Below are 11,489 nucleotides of genomic sequence, written 5' to 3' on the forward strand. Positions count from 1 at the left end.
AATAAATTATGTTTCTTAATGTCACCAAAGGACAAGGTAAAAAAAAGTGTTTGGAGGGTGGGAGTGGCAGAGAACTGAAGTTTTATCACAGAAATGGATGTAACAGAAGACAATACCAAACTGAATCACTATAATGTAATTGCTGCCATTAACACAGTATCTTGGGAAAGCTCAGTAACAATTTACATACTTCTCAATGGAGGGGAAATACTTGACAGCTCTCATGTGACAGGTCAAGAATACAGTAGTGGAGGCCTAATGTTTCTTTTCCCATAGCCTTCAATTTCTACAGAAAGCTCTCACTGTGCTTTGGGATATTCCACTTAGCAGCTCAATGAAACATTCCCCGTCACAGATGATCTCATCTTGAGCCATGTAACCAACTGTGCTCTTATACACAGCAAAATTCCTACTAGAATGGAAAAAAGGCACAGGGACTCTCTCTTCATCAGTGCATTAGTGTAGCAGTTGTAAGGATTAGAGTTAAAATGGACCTTGAAGGACCTGACCAGCAAGGCAGTAGTGAGCCATAGGTAGGTTTCTATGTATGTGCCTTCTCAATCAAGCACATTTCAAATATTAAAGGAAGTCATAAAGAAACAAGAAAGCAACAGAAAACATGTATGTATTTAAATACTGTCAGCCTCAGCAGCTAACAGAAGTAAAAGAAAAAAAAGTCAAAAAAAAAAAAAGCTAGCTCTTACAATCACCTTTAAATCTCCTCACTCTTTACTGCAGCTAAGGAAGCACTCAAGGGAGGGGACAACAACCTCTGCAGTAATTAACAGCACAAATTACATCAGAAGAGATCTTAATCAAATCCTTAAATCATCTAAATCTCATAACAGTTTCTTAGAACTACTTTCCAGAATGAAAAGAAGCCCTTCTGTTGAATTTATGACACAAGTTTTCCACTTGCAGAACTGAAGTAGACATCCAATCACAGGGGATTTTATAGCTACCCTTGAAGGATATCATGAGCAGATGTTCTAAGTGACACACCTGGCACAGAAGCACATTTGTCAAGGCCACTATCTACAGGCAGAGAAAGGCAGTAGGACTTGTTCACTTCAAGTACTCTGTCTACTGCTCAGAATATACACAGCAGATTAGTGCACAATTCTGCATTTCTCCAGGGACTGAGATGTAGGTTGCTCAGAAGACAAGCTTTGTAATATCCAGTTTCTCCTAGAAGCCCCTGGAGCACTTTGAGCTGGGCTTTTATGTACCATAGTAACTAAAAGGCCAGGAACAGAGCTGGAGAAAAGTGGGGAAAAAAGTGAAAACTGAGACTGAACATTAAGAATAGTAAGTTTTCTTATAAATCTACAGGATATGGCTCAACAGTAATTCACATAAAGCCTCAATTATTTAACTTGCAACTTTATTTCAGTGTAAGTCATTGGTAAAAAGTTTAATATCTAATTATACAGATACTGGGGATTTTCAGGGAAGTTTATTTCGTCCCTTTTAGTGTCTTTTGCCACTTGGTCCTCAGGCGTGTTTCAAGAGGACTAACACTATACGTGTACCTTAAATTTCTATACAAAAGCACTTCAAGTTTTTGTTTTGTTCTTCTGAGTAGGATGCCCAAAACATGCATATTATAGACAATATAACGGTCAAGGAAATGTTTCCCCTCTTTAAACTAAGGCAGTTAAAACCCCAGGAATATCGATTGAGTAATTTGGAAGAGTAAAAAGGCTTCCTTAGTGCTCATTTATTCTTTGAGCAAGTAAGACACACCCTCTCGGAATTATCAGATTTGATTGCTGTCTGCACTAAAAAGACAAAGATTGTCAAAGACAGCATTTAATTATATACATTTCATAATGCCACTAACTCATCCACTTCTGAATAAGAACTCATCAACGTTAAGAACTGTGTAAACCCACATGCAAAAATTGCCATAGAATTTTTTAAATAGAACCAAATTGGCAAGTTTTTGGAAAGGATATTTCAATGTTTTAAAAAAAAATTAATAAAATGAGCACTTCAAGTAACTTAAATATCTTCAGCAAACATGTCCAGCAAGAGACTCTCTGTAAAAGAAATTGTTCTTAGAACAAAAAGCTAACAAATGGCTATCTAGCCACTATTTTTTCAACACAGTGGTGGGTCTGTGTGAAACATTTTGTAATCTAAATAAAGCGAGTCCATTACAATGTTAAAAAACATACATTAAGCAGGACTGATTAACTATTGCATTTCTGTATTTACAAAAGTGCTTAGCATAACAAAATTATCTAAAAAAATATAAACTTTACCAATATCATTTGGTTCTATGTGTGCTCCTAGATCTGCACTTGGAAAAAATAGTATTTACATTGTTAAATTTAGATAAGTTTCTATAATTTTTGAAGAAATTTAACAAAACTCCCCCCACAAATGGACCCATATCTAAGTCAATGAATTTCATGTGGCTCAGAGCAGGAGCAAATCCTTGAGTGCTGAGCAGTACAAACAATTCTAGCCATTATCTGTGGCATTAGACCCCAGAACTGGCTGCCGACAAATTGGACAAGTGGAGTTTTCAGAAAGCCAGCGATCAATACAATGAATGTGGAACTCATGCGTACAAGGTAACTGCCTTAGCTTATTCCCTGTTGCATATTCATTAATGCAAACACTGCACGTTTTACTCCATTCATTTTCCGTGTGAACATCCCCATAGTTCCGTGTAGAAAGATTGTCAATCTGCTCTTTGGTTAAACCTCTTAAACGATCATCATCATCATCCTCATTCAGCAGGAAGAAGTGGGCAAGTCGAAGGATGGGCAGCGTTCCGTTCTCCACTAGGTTGTTTGCATCTTGAGACTGCCTGCTGGCTTGGTTCTCATGATTGCGCCCAGAGCGGTGACTACCACCCCTCTGTCCATTTCTTTCCCTGCTGCCATCTCCTGCGTGTCTATCTCTAGACAAAACCCCACTGGGATCACTGCCATTCGCTGAACTTGAGTTATTCTGTGCATCCCCTAAGCGATGGCCGCCTCTTTGCACTTCTGAATTAGATTCAGTTTCCATTAAAGAACTCAGTTCTCCAAAGCCTGTCATTATCTGTCTAAGGATTGATCGAAGAGCCACCGATGAAGGTTCCCCGAGCCCAGTTTCTGAAATCCGACGGAGAGGTATCCGTATAGTGCTAATGTAGGTCCGAATACCTGCGCGTTCTGAGCGGGATATCGTGCGCCGAAACCCCCCACTGTCACTTTCAAAGGTAACTGTGTTTTCTGACATTCCTACTCTAGAACGAGTTCTACTGGCAATGCTGTCCCGGTCTCTGTTTTCTCCAGGACGAATTCTTCTCACCTGAAGATCTAGTGTAATTGTTGGGTGCCTTCTGGCAGCAGCTACTGGCCTACCAGGTTCTTCCTCTTCTGAAGTTGTTCGTAAGGATGGGGCTACACTGGAAAGCTGGGAAGCCTGAGTGTTACCTCTTGCTTGCTCTTCAGTAGACTGTGGAGAAGCCTGAGCAGTTTGTCTCCTACTTCTGTTGACCTGCTGTGCATTTCTATCCTGCCTCTGACTGTGTTCCTCAGAACGAGCAGCATCACCTTGCCTTTGCAGCGGGGAGCGGCTTCGACTACTTAGGGTAGACCTCAGCCGCAAAATTTCTAGTCTTTGGTTTGTATTCATCCGGACATTAGTTCTAGCTCTACCCCTTCTGACCCCTGCAGAAGTACCTCTTTCCGGCATTTCTCTTGGTTGATCAGCAGCCACAGAATTGCTTCGTGTAGTATAATTTGTCTGGCCTGTCAGCTCCCTTGTTCTACTCCTGAGCCTCCCTGAGACTGCATGAGAGACTATTTCTGACCTTAATGCCATGGCACGTCTTAAAAGCCTGGTCCTTGCAGCTTCGTTGTTTGCCTCTCTTGCAGCCATGCTCCTTGTCCGTGGGGCTACTGAACTGGCAACTGGCTGACGTCTTCTTTCTACATACAGTCTGGTAGCATCTATATCAACATACTCCTCACCAGAAGTTTCCAAACTGTTATGATCATGATTTATATTGATTTCGAGACTAAAGCGAAACTCCCCACTGTTTGGATTCGTTCGACTCACGGCTCTCCAGGTTTGGTTCCCACTCTGCCCGCTGCGAGTGGCGTTTCCTGTGCGACGGAATGTGTTAAGCCATTCAAGCAAAGAGTCGCCGTTGGAGTTTTCCCCAAGAACTTCAGAATCTGAGAGAAACAAAGAATTGCAAACATTCACACAACTGCATGCTCTGCATACTACAATGCACTCCAAATCCTCTTCACTTGCTAGGCTCTGACTTCACACACCATAAAGGAGCAGGGCACCTAACGTGCTATGCTAATGTACAAAAATGTGCTCTATGTAAAAATGCCAGCAAAACTTACCAGTTCAACCTAGAATTTTTGTCTCACCAGCAGACTCACAGAGAAATTAATACACCCAGATTGTCTCTTCTGAGCCAGTGTTCAGATTCAGGTGGTCCAAAGACGGTTGTATTTGTCCAATACCTGTCACTTGCTGAAGTTACCAGTTTGGGAATATTTCAACAACTCATTTTGATACAGCAGGAAAAGGAATACCAAGTCTTGTCTTCTTTTGGAAAACATTTTTGAAAAATGTTTCCTATAAGCAGTAGAATAAATGATCACAGAATCATGAAGGTCAGAGGGAACCTCTGGAAATAATGTAGTTCAACTCTGCTGCCAAGGCAAGGTCACCTAGAGCAACTGACACAGGAATGTGTCTGGGTGGAATGCATGGTTTGAACAGATTTTCTCCTTTTGTGCAAATATACTCTTTTCCTATTACAATACCCACAGCTCCATTTTCAAGCCTTCTCCAACTACACACTCGGGCAAAGATACACATGCTTAGGGCTAACTATGTGTATAAAGCTGGCCAGTTGTCATGATCACAGTGAAGATTTTCCCTTTAAGGCATCACATTAAGTTCTCCCTACTCCATCATCTCAGTGTCCAGGAAACCTCCCCTCCAAGAACTTTGGTATCTTCATTTCTGAGCTGCCAATTCCTCTCCCAAATCTGACTAGAACTGGCCAAATGAGTAAGCCAGTATTTCTGGGGAATTGAAGACAGTGCATAAAACACAAGCCTCACTTGACTAAAACAAATAGAAATGAAACAACAAAAGTGTCAAAACAATGGAGAGATTAACTGTTTTCCAATTAACTTCATTTCAAACTGCTCTAATACATGATAAAAACCTCTTAGAACTGAAAAAAAAGTATTTTTGTGCTATTACATTTACTAGCAAGGGACAATGAAGGAAAAAGAAGCAAGCAATTTGTGATTAACATAAACAAGTTCTCATCAAGTATTTCAAGTTTGGTTTTGCATCCTCAGGAAATCTCTCTTAAACAATCCCCACAGGCACATTGGGAAAAAAAAAAAGGAAAGAGAAATGAGACTCTCTTAAATATCTTTACAGAACACTACTTATGCACCACATACTTTGTGTCTACATATATGAATGAAGAATGTTTACCTCCAACAGTTCTACCTTCATCTTCTCTGTTACCCAGATCAGACTGCGATGTCAGACGCTCCTTAGCCCCCTCCAAACGTTGCTGCAACTCTTCTGCTGTTATTTCTCCTGAATTAATTTACATTTTGATAACACTGTTAGAAAAGACACTATTATTGCCTCTACATAGCCATGCAGAAATAACATTTTCTATCTTGAATGAAAATCTTCAGAAGACAGACAAAACTGATGAAACCATAAAGAAAACAGCACTCATGTGAGATCACAACACAGATATCAGAGGAAGTATGTAGTGCAGTGGAAGAAAAATATTCTGAATGTGTTGACAGTGTGCCAGCTTCCAGTAACACTTCAGAGGCCCCCAAAATTGCCACATATAAACAGATATACTTGAATGTACCAAATGTTAATTATCTGGGTTTGAACATTCAAATGCAGCATCTTGGTATACAGGTGAAGTGTTATCCTTCTGTTCCATATGAAGGATTTTTCCCTTTATACAAAGCCACAGAAGTCAGGCTGCTTGAATCACAGTACCCCATGCGGTGCCTAAGAGCAGGAGAGTTACTCCACTACACTTCTACTGAAGGTATGCACATCTATCTTACCAGGAGTGCCAAGCAGGTTTCGGTCCCTCATTAACCTGTAGTCCTCCTCGTTGAGCTCGTTAATGAACTGGTAATAGGCCTCCTCCCTGCTGAGGCGCTCCAGCTGCCGCTGTCTCTCACCTTCGCCGCTGCGCTCCTGTGAAGGCGCCTGCTCATTGCCATTTCCCGCACGGTGTCGGGACCGATCCATAACGATAATGCCAAGCTGTCCTGAATAAAACCAGAACATTAGACTGCCCAGGAATTACAGGAAGTATTTACCTGATTCGCAGTCAAACATCCCCAGCATTTTCAAAGAAATTAGTTTATTAATAGCTAAAGATGATTAAAGTGAACCAAGCTCCATGTTATTTGCCAAGACAACAGGGTAGTTTATAATTCAAATATATAAATACTTGTAGCTAGCTAAAAAATAGTTTCAAGCCCCCTTTCTCACTGAAAGGGCATATTGGTTGGTATGGCAACTCTAAAAAAAAAAATGCAATGACAGGTTGGGGTTTTTTTTAGCTAAATTATTATATTCTAGAAAGTTAAAGGAATTAACATAAAATTTATGTCCTTTCTCTGAAGTAAAATACAACAGCAGTGGGGAGTATTTCAAAAGCTGAAGTATAGCTAAAACCATGGTTTTCTGATTATTGTACTGCAATTACCGTGCAGACTTGTTACAACCCCAACATAAGACTACATTAGTATTTTCATTGGTAATATCACCCACAGAGTGTACAGCCTACACATTTCTTTTTGGTGGAATGACTCTTCTGACATTCTTACATTATTGGTATATTTTGCTTGCATTCTCTAATCCAAGGATTAGCTAGCAAAGAGACATCCATCTCCAGAATATGGGGTAAAAGGCATGGGCTGTACTTTTGCCACAGTTCTTCATCACTTAGCAAATATTGAACCAGTGGGACCACACTGTTAGAAGGCAAGAATTACCTTCTAGTGTCAAAGAGGCATCATCTCCATTGATTTCTGTGTCATTACCACCCCCCTCTGGTTAGAACTCAATCCTCAGACCACTCCTCAACTTTCCTATTTTCTAAAGGAAACCTGTTCTTCCACTCTCTATTTGAAAGACGATAAAGTGTCCTTTCAATTGTGCTTCCTGTTTAACAAAAGGCACCTGTAACACCTGCTGAGGCAGACACCAGAAAACAGAGATCACTTCTCTACAGAGATCATCAGGCTAGAGAAGCCCCAAACTCACTGCACCAATCTGTTTCCTGTGGGTAAATGCCTGTTTTATTTGTTTGTTTTTCGTCAATTTACACACATATAAAAGTCACTTCAAGTTTAGATTACAGGGAAAACACGGAAAACAGCATTCTAAGCACACTCCTGATCAATAATTAGTCTTCACAGGACAGGTGATGAGACAAAAAACAAACCAAACCAACTATTAGAAATACATTAAAAAAAAAAAAAGAGCAAATCTTTATCAATACTGCAAACAGATACAAAAAAATCAGGAAACGTATTTGTCAACAGCAGAAGCTGGCATACATTTAATATACCTTTTTTACGTTCTTTGTGGGATCCATTCTGATGTATCCTTGGTTTCACTATTTCCACACCTCATGTTACTTCCCCACACCAGCCCCTGTCCCAGGTAACTTCTTCCAAATCAACCATCTTCCTCCTGTGTCTTACACTACATTTTGGTGCATTTAAAATCTTCTCTTCCAGCTCTAACTCATTTAACTTCAAAAAAATTAAATCTGAGTATCTTCCCTTCAAGACATTTTCCATTCCCATAATATTTTTTCTCTTTAATCAACGTTGTCCTCTTGGCTCAGTCTCGCAAGCTGTAGATAACTGCTGACTTCAATTTCCTACAAGGGCTATGTTCAAATCAGGTCACTTCCCTATCACACTTCTAAACACAAATTTCTCATCCAGCTCTTCCTCTTACTACCCCGGTTTCCTCACAACAAAAGCGGTTCCCACCCAACCTCAGCCAGCACTATCATTACCTTGGCAACACCCATCGTCAAAGTTACCTAATTAACACTATTACCATGAAAATCCCCACTCCAGACTGCACCGAATAATGAAGTGCCTCTGTCCCAGGGGATTTACAATTTGACACAGGTGCAGCTGGGACAGGAGGAAGGAGGAGTGATGAAATTAATTCAGTTTCTCGTGAGGTTGTCATTTAGACAATTGCCTTAAAACAACATGTGGCTGCTTGCCCGACAATGACCATTCTAAGTTAACCGACTTCGCAGGTACATCCCTGTACTGCTGCACACAACAAAATTCCACATATATTCTTAAGACAAGAAGTCCATCACATGTAGTACCCCTCAATCTAAATTTTAAGTGTTGTTCAAAAGATAGGTTCTGTAGTTATCAGTTATCCACAGAAAATCTGGAAATCTCTTTGATTTTGTAGGTGGTTAAGGAAAAAAATAAAATACTCTTTTGTTGACAACTGTATGGTAGGATCATTAGTCACACTCCTTGAATGACTCACTTAGAAACAGTAAGGAGTGTGAAGTGCTCTGTTGTCCCATCTGTTTAACACAATCCCATGGATGACAGCTACTATCCCTATTTATCAAATGCCATTAAAACTAAGTACTTTGGCATCTAAAATGTTTTAGAGTTGTTAACGTTGAAGGGTATTAATTGTATCAAAAATGAAGTACGTTGCACTAGAATATTTCTGGGTATTGGAAAGTTGAAGGGTATTAACTAGTAAATTGCAAAAAAGTGGAATTGAAATCCAGTTATAACTTGGATTACTCTTCCTTTGCAAAGAGGTAGGGCTTGCGTGCCAACAGCTTGTTTTCTAGCATTTTCAACCTAAGACTTACTCCTTTAGACCTTCATTAATGATTACACTATCCTATTCTTTAAGGTTTACGACTATTTTTCAATATTTACCTTATGCTTTTAAGTTTCAGCCTGTTTCCCTGAAGTACTACCCCCGATTCAATTAAGTACTCATTTTCTCAAAGTCTACCACCTGATTGCAAGGTGACTGCGGAGTTAAACTGAGGAAACCTCCCCGAGCTAGAGGGCTATTTAGCATTTCCATCACACCACAGCCTCCAGGCAGGATGATCTCACTGACTTCGGGAATAAAAAAAAAAAAAAAAAAAAAAGTAAAAATAACCCCCAAACCAAACCTAGAAACCCCCACGCATGAAGCCTGGGGAAGGAGAGGAGGAAGGAGACAAAAAGGGAGGGTCAGAAGGTAATGAAAACACCGCCCCCGGGACACCCAGCGCGATCCAAGCCGAGGGCCCGGGAGTAGCCGCCCGCCCCCGGCCCAGGCCCAGGCCGGCAGCAGCGCCCGCGGCCGCCAGAGCTGAGCCAGGCCCGGTACAGGGCAGGGCCGGTGCCGCGACCCCAGGCCGTGGAGCCGCGAGGGCTCCGGGGATTGATGGAGCCCTGGGGCCCGGTCCCGCCCCGCCCTCGCCTGTTGCCGGGGGACGGCAGCGCCGTGACTGACGGGGCTCCCGCCCAATGTCCCGGCCGGCCCGCGGCCGCCGGCCAATGGCGGCAGCGCCGGCCAGCCCGAGCCCTCCCGCCCCGCTGCCCCCGGGCTGCCCGGCCCGGCCCGACACCCACCGCCCCGGCCGGACCCACGGCTCCCTGCCCGCGGCGGGCCGCATCACCCGCTGCGGCAAACCGGGGAGGCGCCCGTGCCGCCGCCGCCTGCCAGGTGGGGGGAAGCCCGCCGAGAGCGCGGCCGGCAAAGCCCGACAGCCCGTCCCTGCCTGCTGCCGGCGGCGGTGCGGGCCGGCCGGCTGAGCCGCGCTGCGCCCCGCCCCGTCCCGTCCCGTCCCTGCCGGCGGAGCGGCAGCCACCTCCGCCGGGACACCGACCCTGCGTGTGCGAGCGGGGCGCGCTCCAGCTCCTATTGCCGTCCGGGTGCCGCTCCAGCATCGATTGCCGTCCGGGTGGCTGCCAGCGCCGCCGGCGCAGGTTCCGTGTGCGAGAGAGGGGGCGGGCCCCGGCCGAGCCCCGCCCCCCCGGCGCGCAGGCGCGTTGGGCACTGTGTGCTGCCTTACGTAAGGGACGAGATTGATCATGGAGCCGCTTTTCCCGCTCCTCCCTCCTTCCCAGGCTCCCCGCGGTTTTAAACCGCTTTTCCCGCAGAGGGAAAAGCGGCTCCGCAATCAACCCGAGACTCTCTTCCTTCTTCCGTCACTTTGCCTCCCTTTCTTCCCTTTTTCTTTACGTTTCCTTCTGCAGGAATGTTCCACTGAACTTTTTCTAAAACGTTCAAAAAATAATTGCTGGCTGCCGTCACCTCAAGCCGCGATTTTAGTGTTTTCCATTTGCAGAGCCTTGGGTAGAAGTTCTCCCACGCGAGACGCGGAACCTCCCACCAGGTTTTGCCGGTTTTATTGCGGACACCCTGAGGGCACCCGCAGTGTTGGGCCCGAGCTGCTCGTGCGGGTTTGCCTCCACGCCCCTTGCACAAACTCCCTAAATCGGCAAAATGAGGGGATCTGGCCAGGAGGGTGCTTCTGTGTGAAACCTCTGCCTCATCCCTCTCACGTCCAAACTGCTCTTGTGTTCAAACTAAAATAAACAAGCGTTTGGGTATTTTTTGTACAACTGGTCTCGTACAAAGGAGCGCTCTCGGTAATGGATGAGGTGCGAGGAAGGGTTCAGGGCCGCTGTCCGGGAAGATGCTTTCACAACACACCCAGGATTTCTTCATTCTGCTTAAGGAAAAGAGTTTGCACAAGTGCTATGTTTAGATTTGGTGGTAGTTGTGAAAAATGCGTATTTTATGATTGGTTTTTCGCAAATATTAAAATGTATATTACATGTGTTATGTTAGAAAGTAATGCTGTATCAATTCTCTTAAGTAGTGTGTTAAATATAGTTTTGCGTTATAAAAAAATGTTGAAATAGAAACTATGCTATGTAGGATACTTTTATAAAAGAAAGGACTTGCAGCGAAATAGCAGCTACAGGATACCTAAACTTTCAGAGAAAAAGAATTTATTGCCCTCTTATCAGAAGAAACTAAATTCTTCCCGCCTTGAAGGCGCTGTTAGGATTCGGAGGAAGAAGTTGAGGATGACCAGACAGAATCCTGTATTTGAATGGAATTTATGCATCACGTATGAAGTGTATGAATATGCAACAGGCTGTTGCTTTTAAGGGTTAATCCTTTGTTACCGTGGGTCCTTTTTTGGGTTCGTGCTGCCCAGAAAAAGGTACCCGGACCCTCCGTAACTCTTTGTCTCTATTGTCTCATATTGTCCTAATTCAAATTGTCCGAATTATTATTACTCTAATTGTATTACTATTTTTATAACCATTTTATTACTATTAAACTTTTAAAATTTTAAAAACAAGTGATTGGTGTTTTTCACATTCCTGTTCTTCCATTAGGTGGTTTCCATGGGACAAACTGACAACTGG

The 11,489-nt window shown here is 43.2% G+C and overlaps 1 protein-coding gene across 2 annotated transcripts; it reads right to left on the minus strand.

Moving 5' to 3' along the window:
- Positions 1-1,367: 1,367 nt before the first annotated feature.
- RNF6 (ring finger protein 6) lies at positions 1,368-10,003 on the minus strand. Of its 2 annotated transcripts, none has more exons than XM_054271702.1 (4): positions 9,932-10,003; positions 6,090-6,299; positions 5,482-5,589; positions 1,368-4,181 (listed from the first exon to the last, which is right to left on the minus strand). In XM_054271702.1, exons 1-4 carry the CDS (start codon positions 9,990-9,992, stop codon positions 2,470-2,472), a joined length of 2,091 nt encoding a protein of 696 aa, XP_054127677.1. In that variant the 5' UTR covers positions 9,993-10,003; the 3' UTR covers positions 1,368-2,469. The 2 variants fall into 2 exon arrangements, with proteins under 2 accessions (XP_054127677.1, XP_054127678.1); XM_054271703.1 differs by lacking the exon at positions 9,932-10,003 and adding an exon at positions 7,610-9,420.
- Between the last annotated feature and the right edge of the window lie 1,486 nt (positions 10,004-11,489).

The sequence above is a fragment of the Melozone crissalis genome, unplaced genomic scaffold (genome assembly GCF_028551555.1).
Source record: "Melozone crissalis strain CALT ecotype California unplaced genomic scaffold, PUWL_Pcris_2 ptg000013l_1, whole genome shotgun sequence".
NCBI classification, from domain to species: Eukaryota; Metazoa; Chordata; class Aves; order Passeriformes; family Passerellidae; genus Melozone; species Melozone crissalis.

What these genes read in the sequence shown, in the direction of transcription:
- RNF6 (XM_054271702.1), bottom strand. Translation starts at nt 9,992, where the DNA reads ATGCTGGAGCGGCACCCGGACGGCAATAGGAGCTGGAGCGCGCCCCGC. An exon ending in GCCCCGCTCGCACACGCAGG is followed by an intron (nt 6,300 to 9,931) that starts GTCGGTGTCCCG and finishes GGTTTTATTCAG; the next exon opens with GACAGCTTGGCATTATCGTT. An exon ending in AAACCTGCTTGGCACTCCTG is followed by an intron (nt 5,590 to 6,089) that starts GTAAGATAGATG and finishes AAATTAATTCAG; the next exon opens with GAGAAATAACAGCAGAAGAG.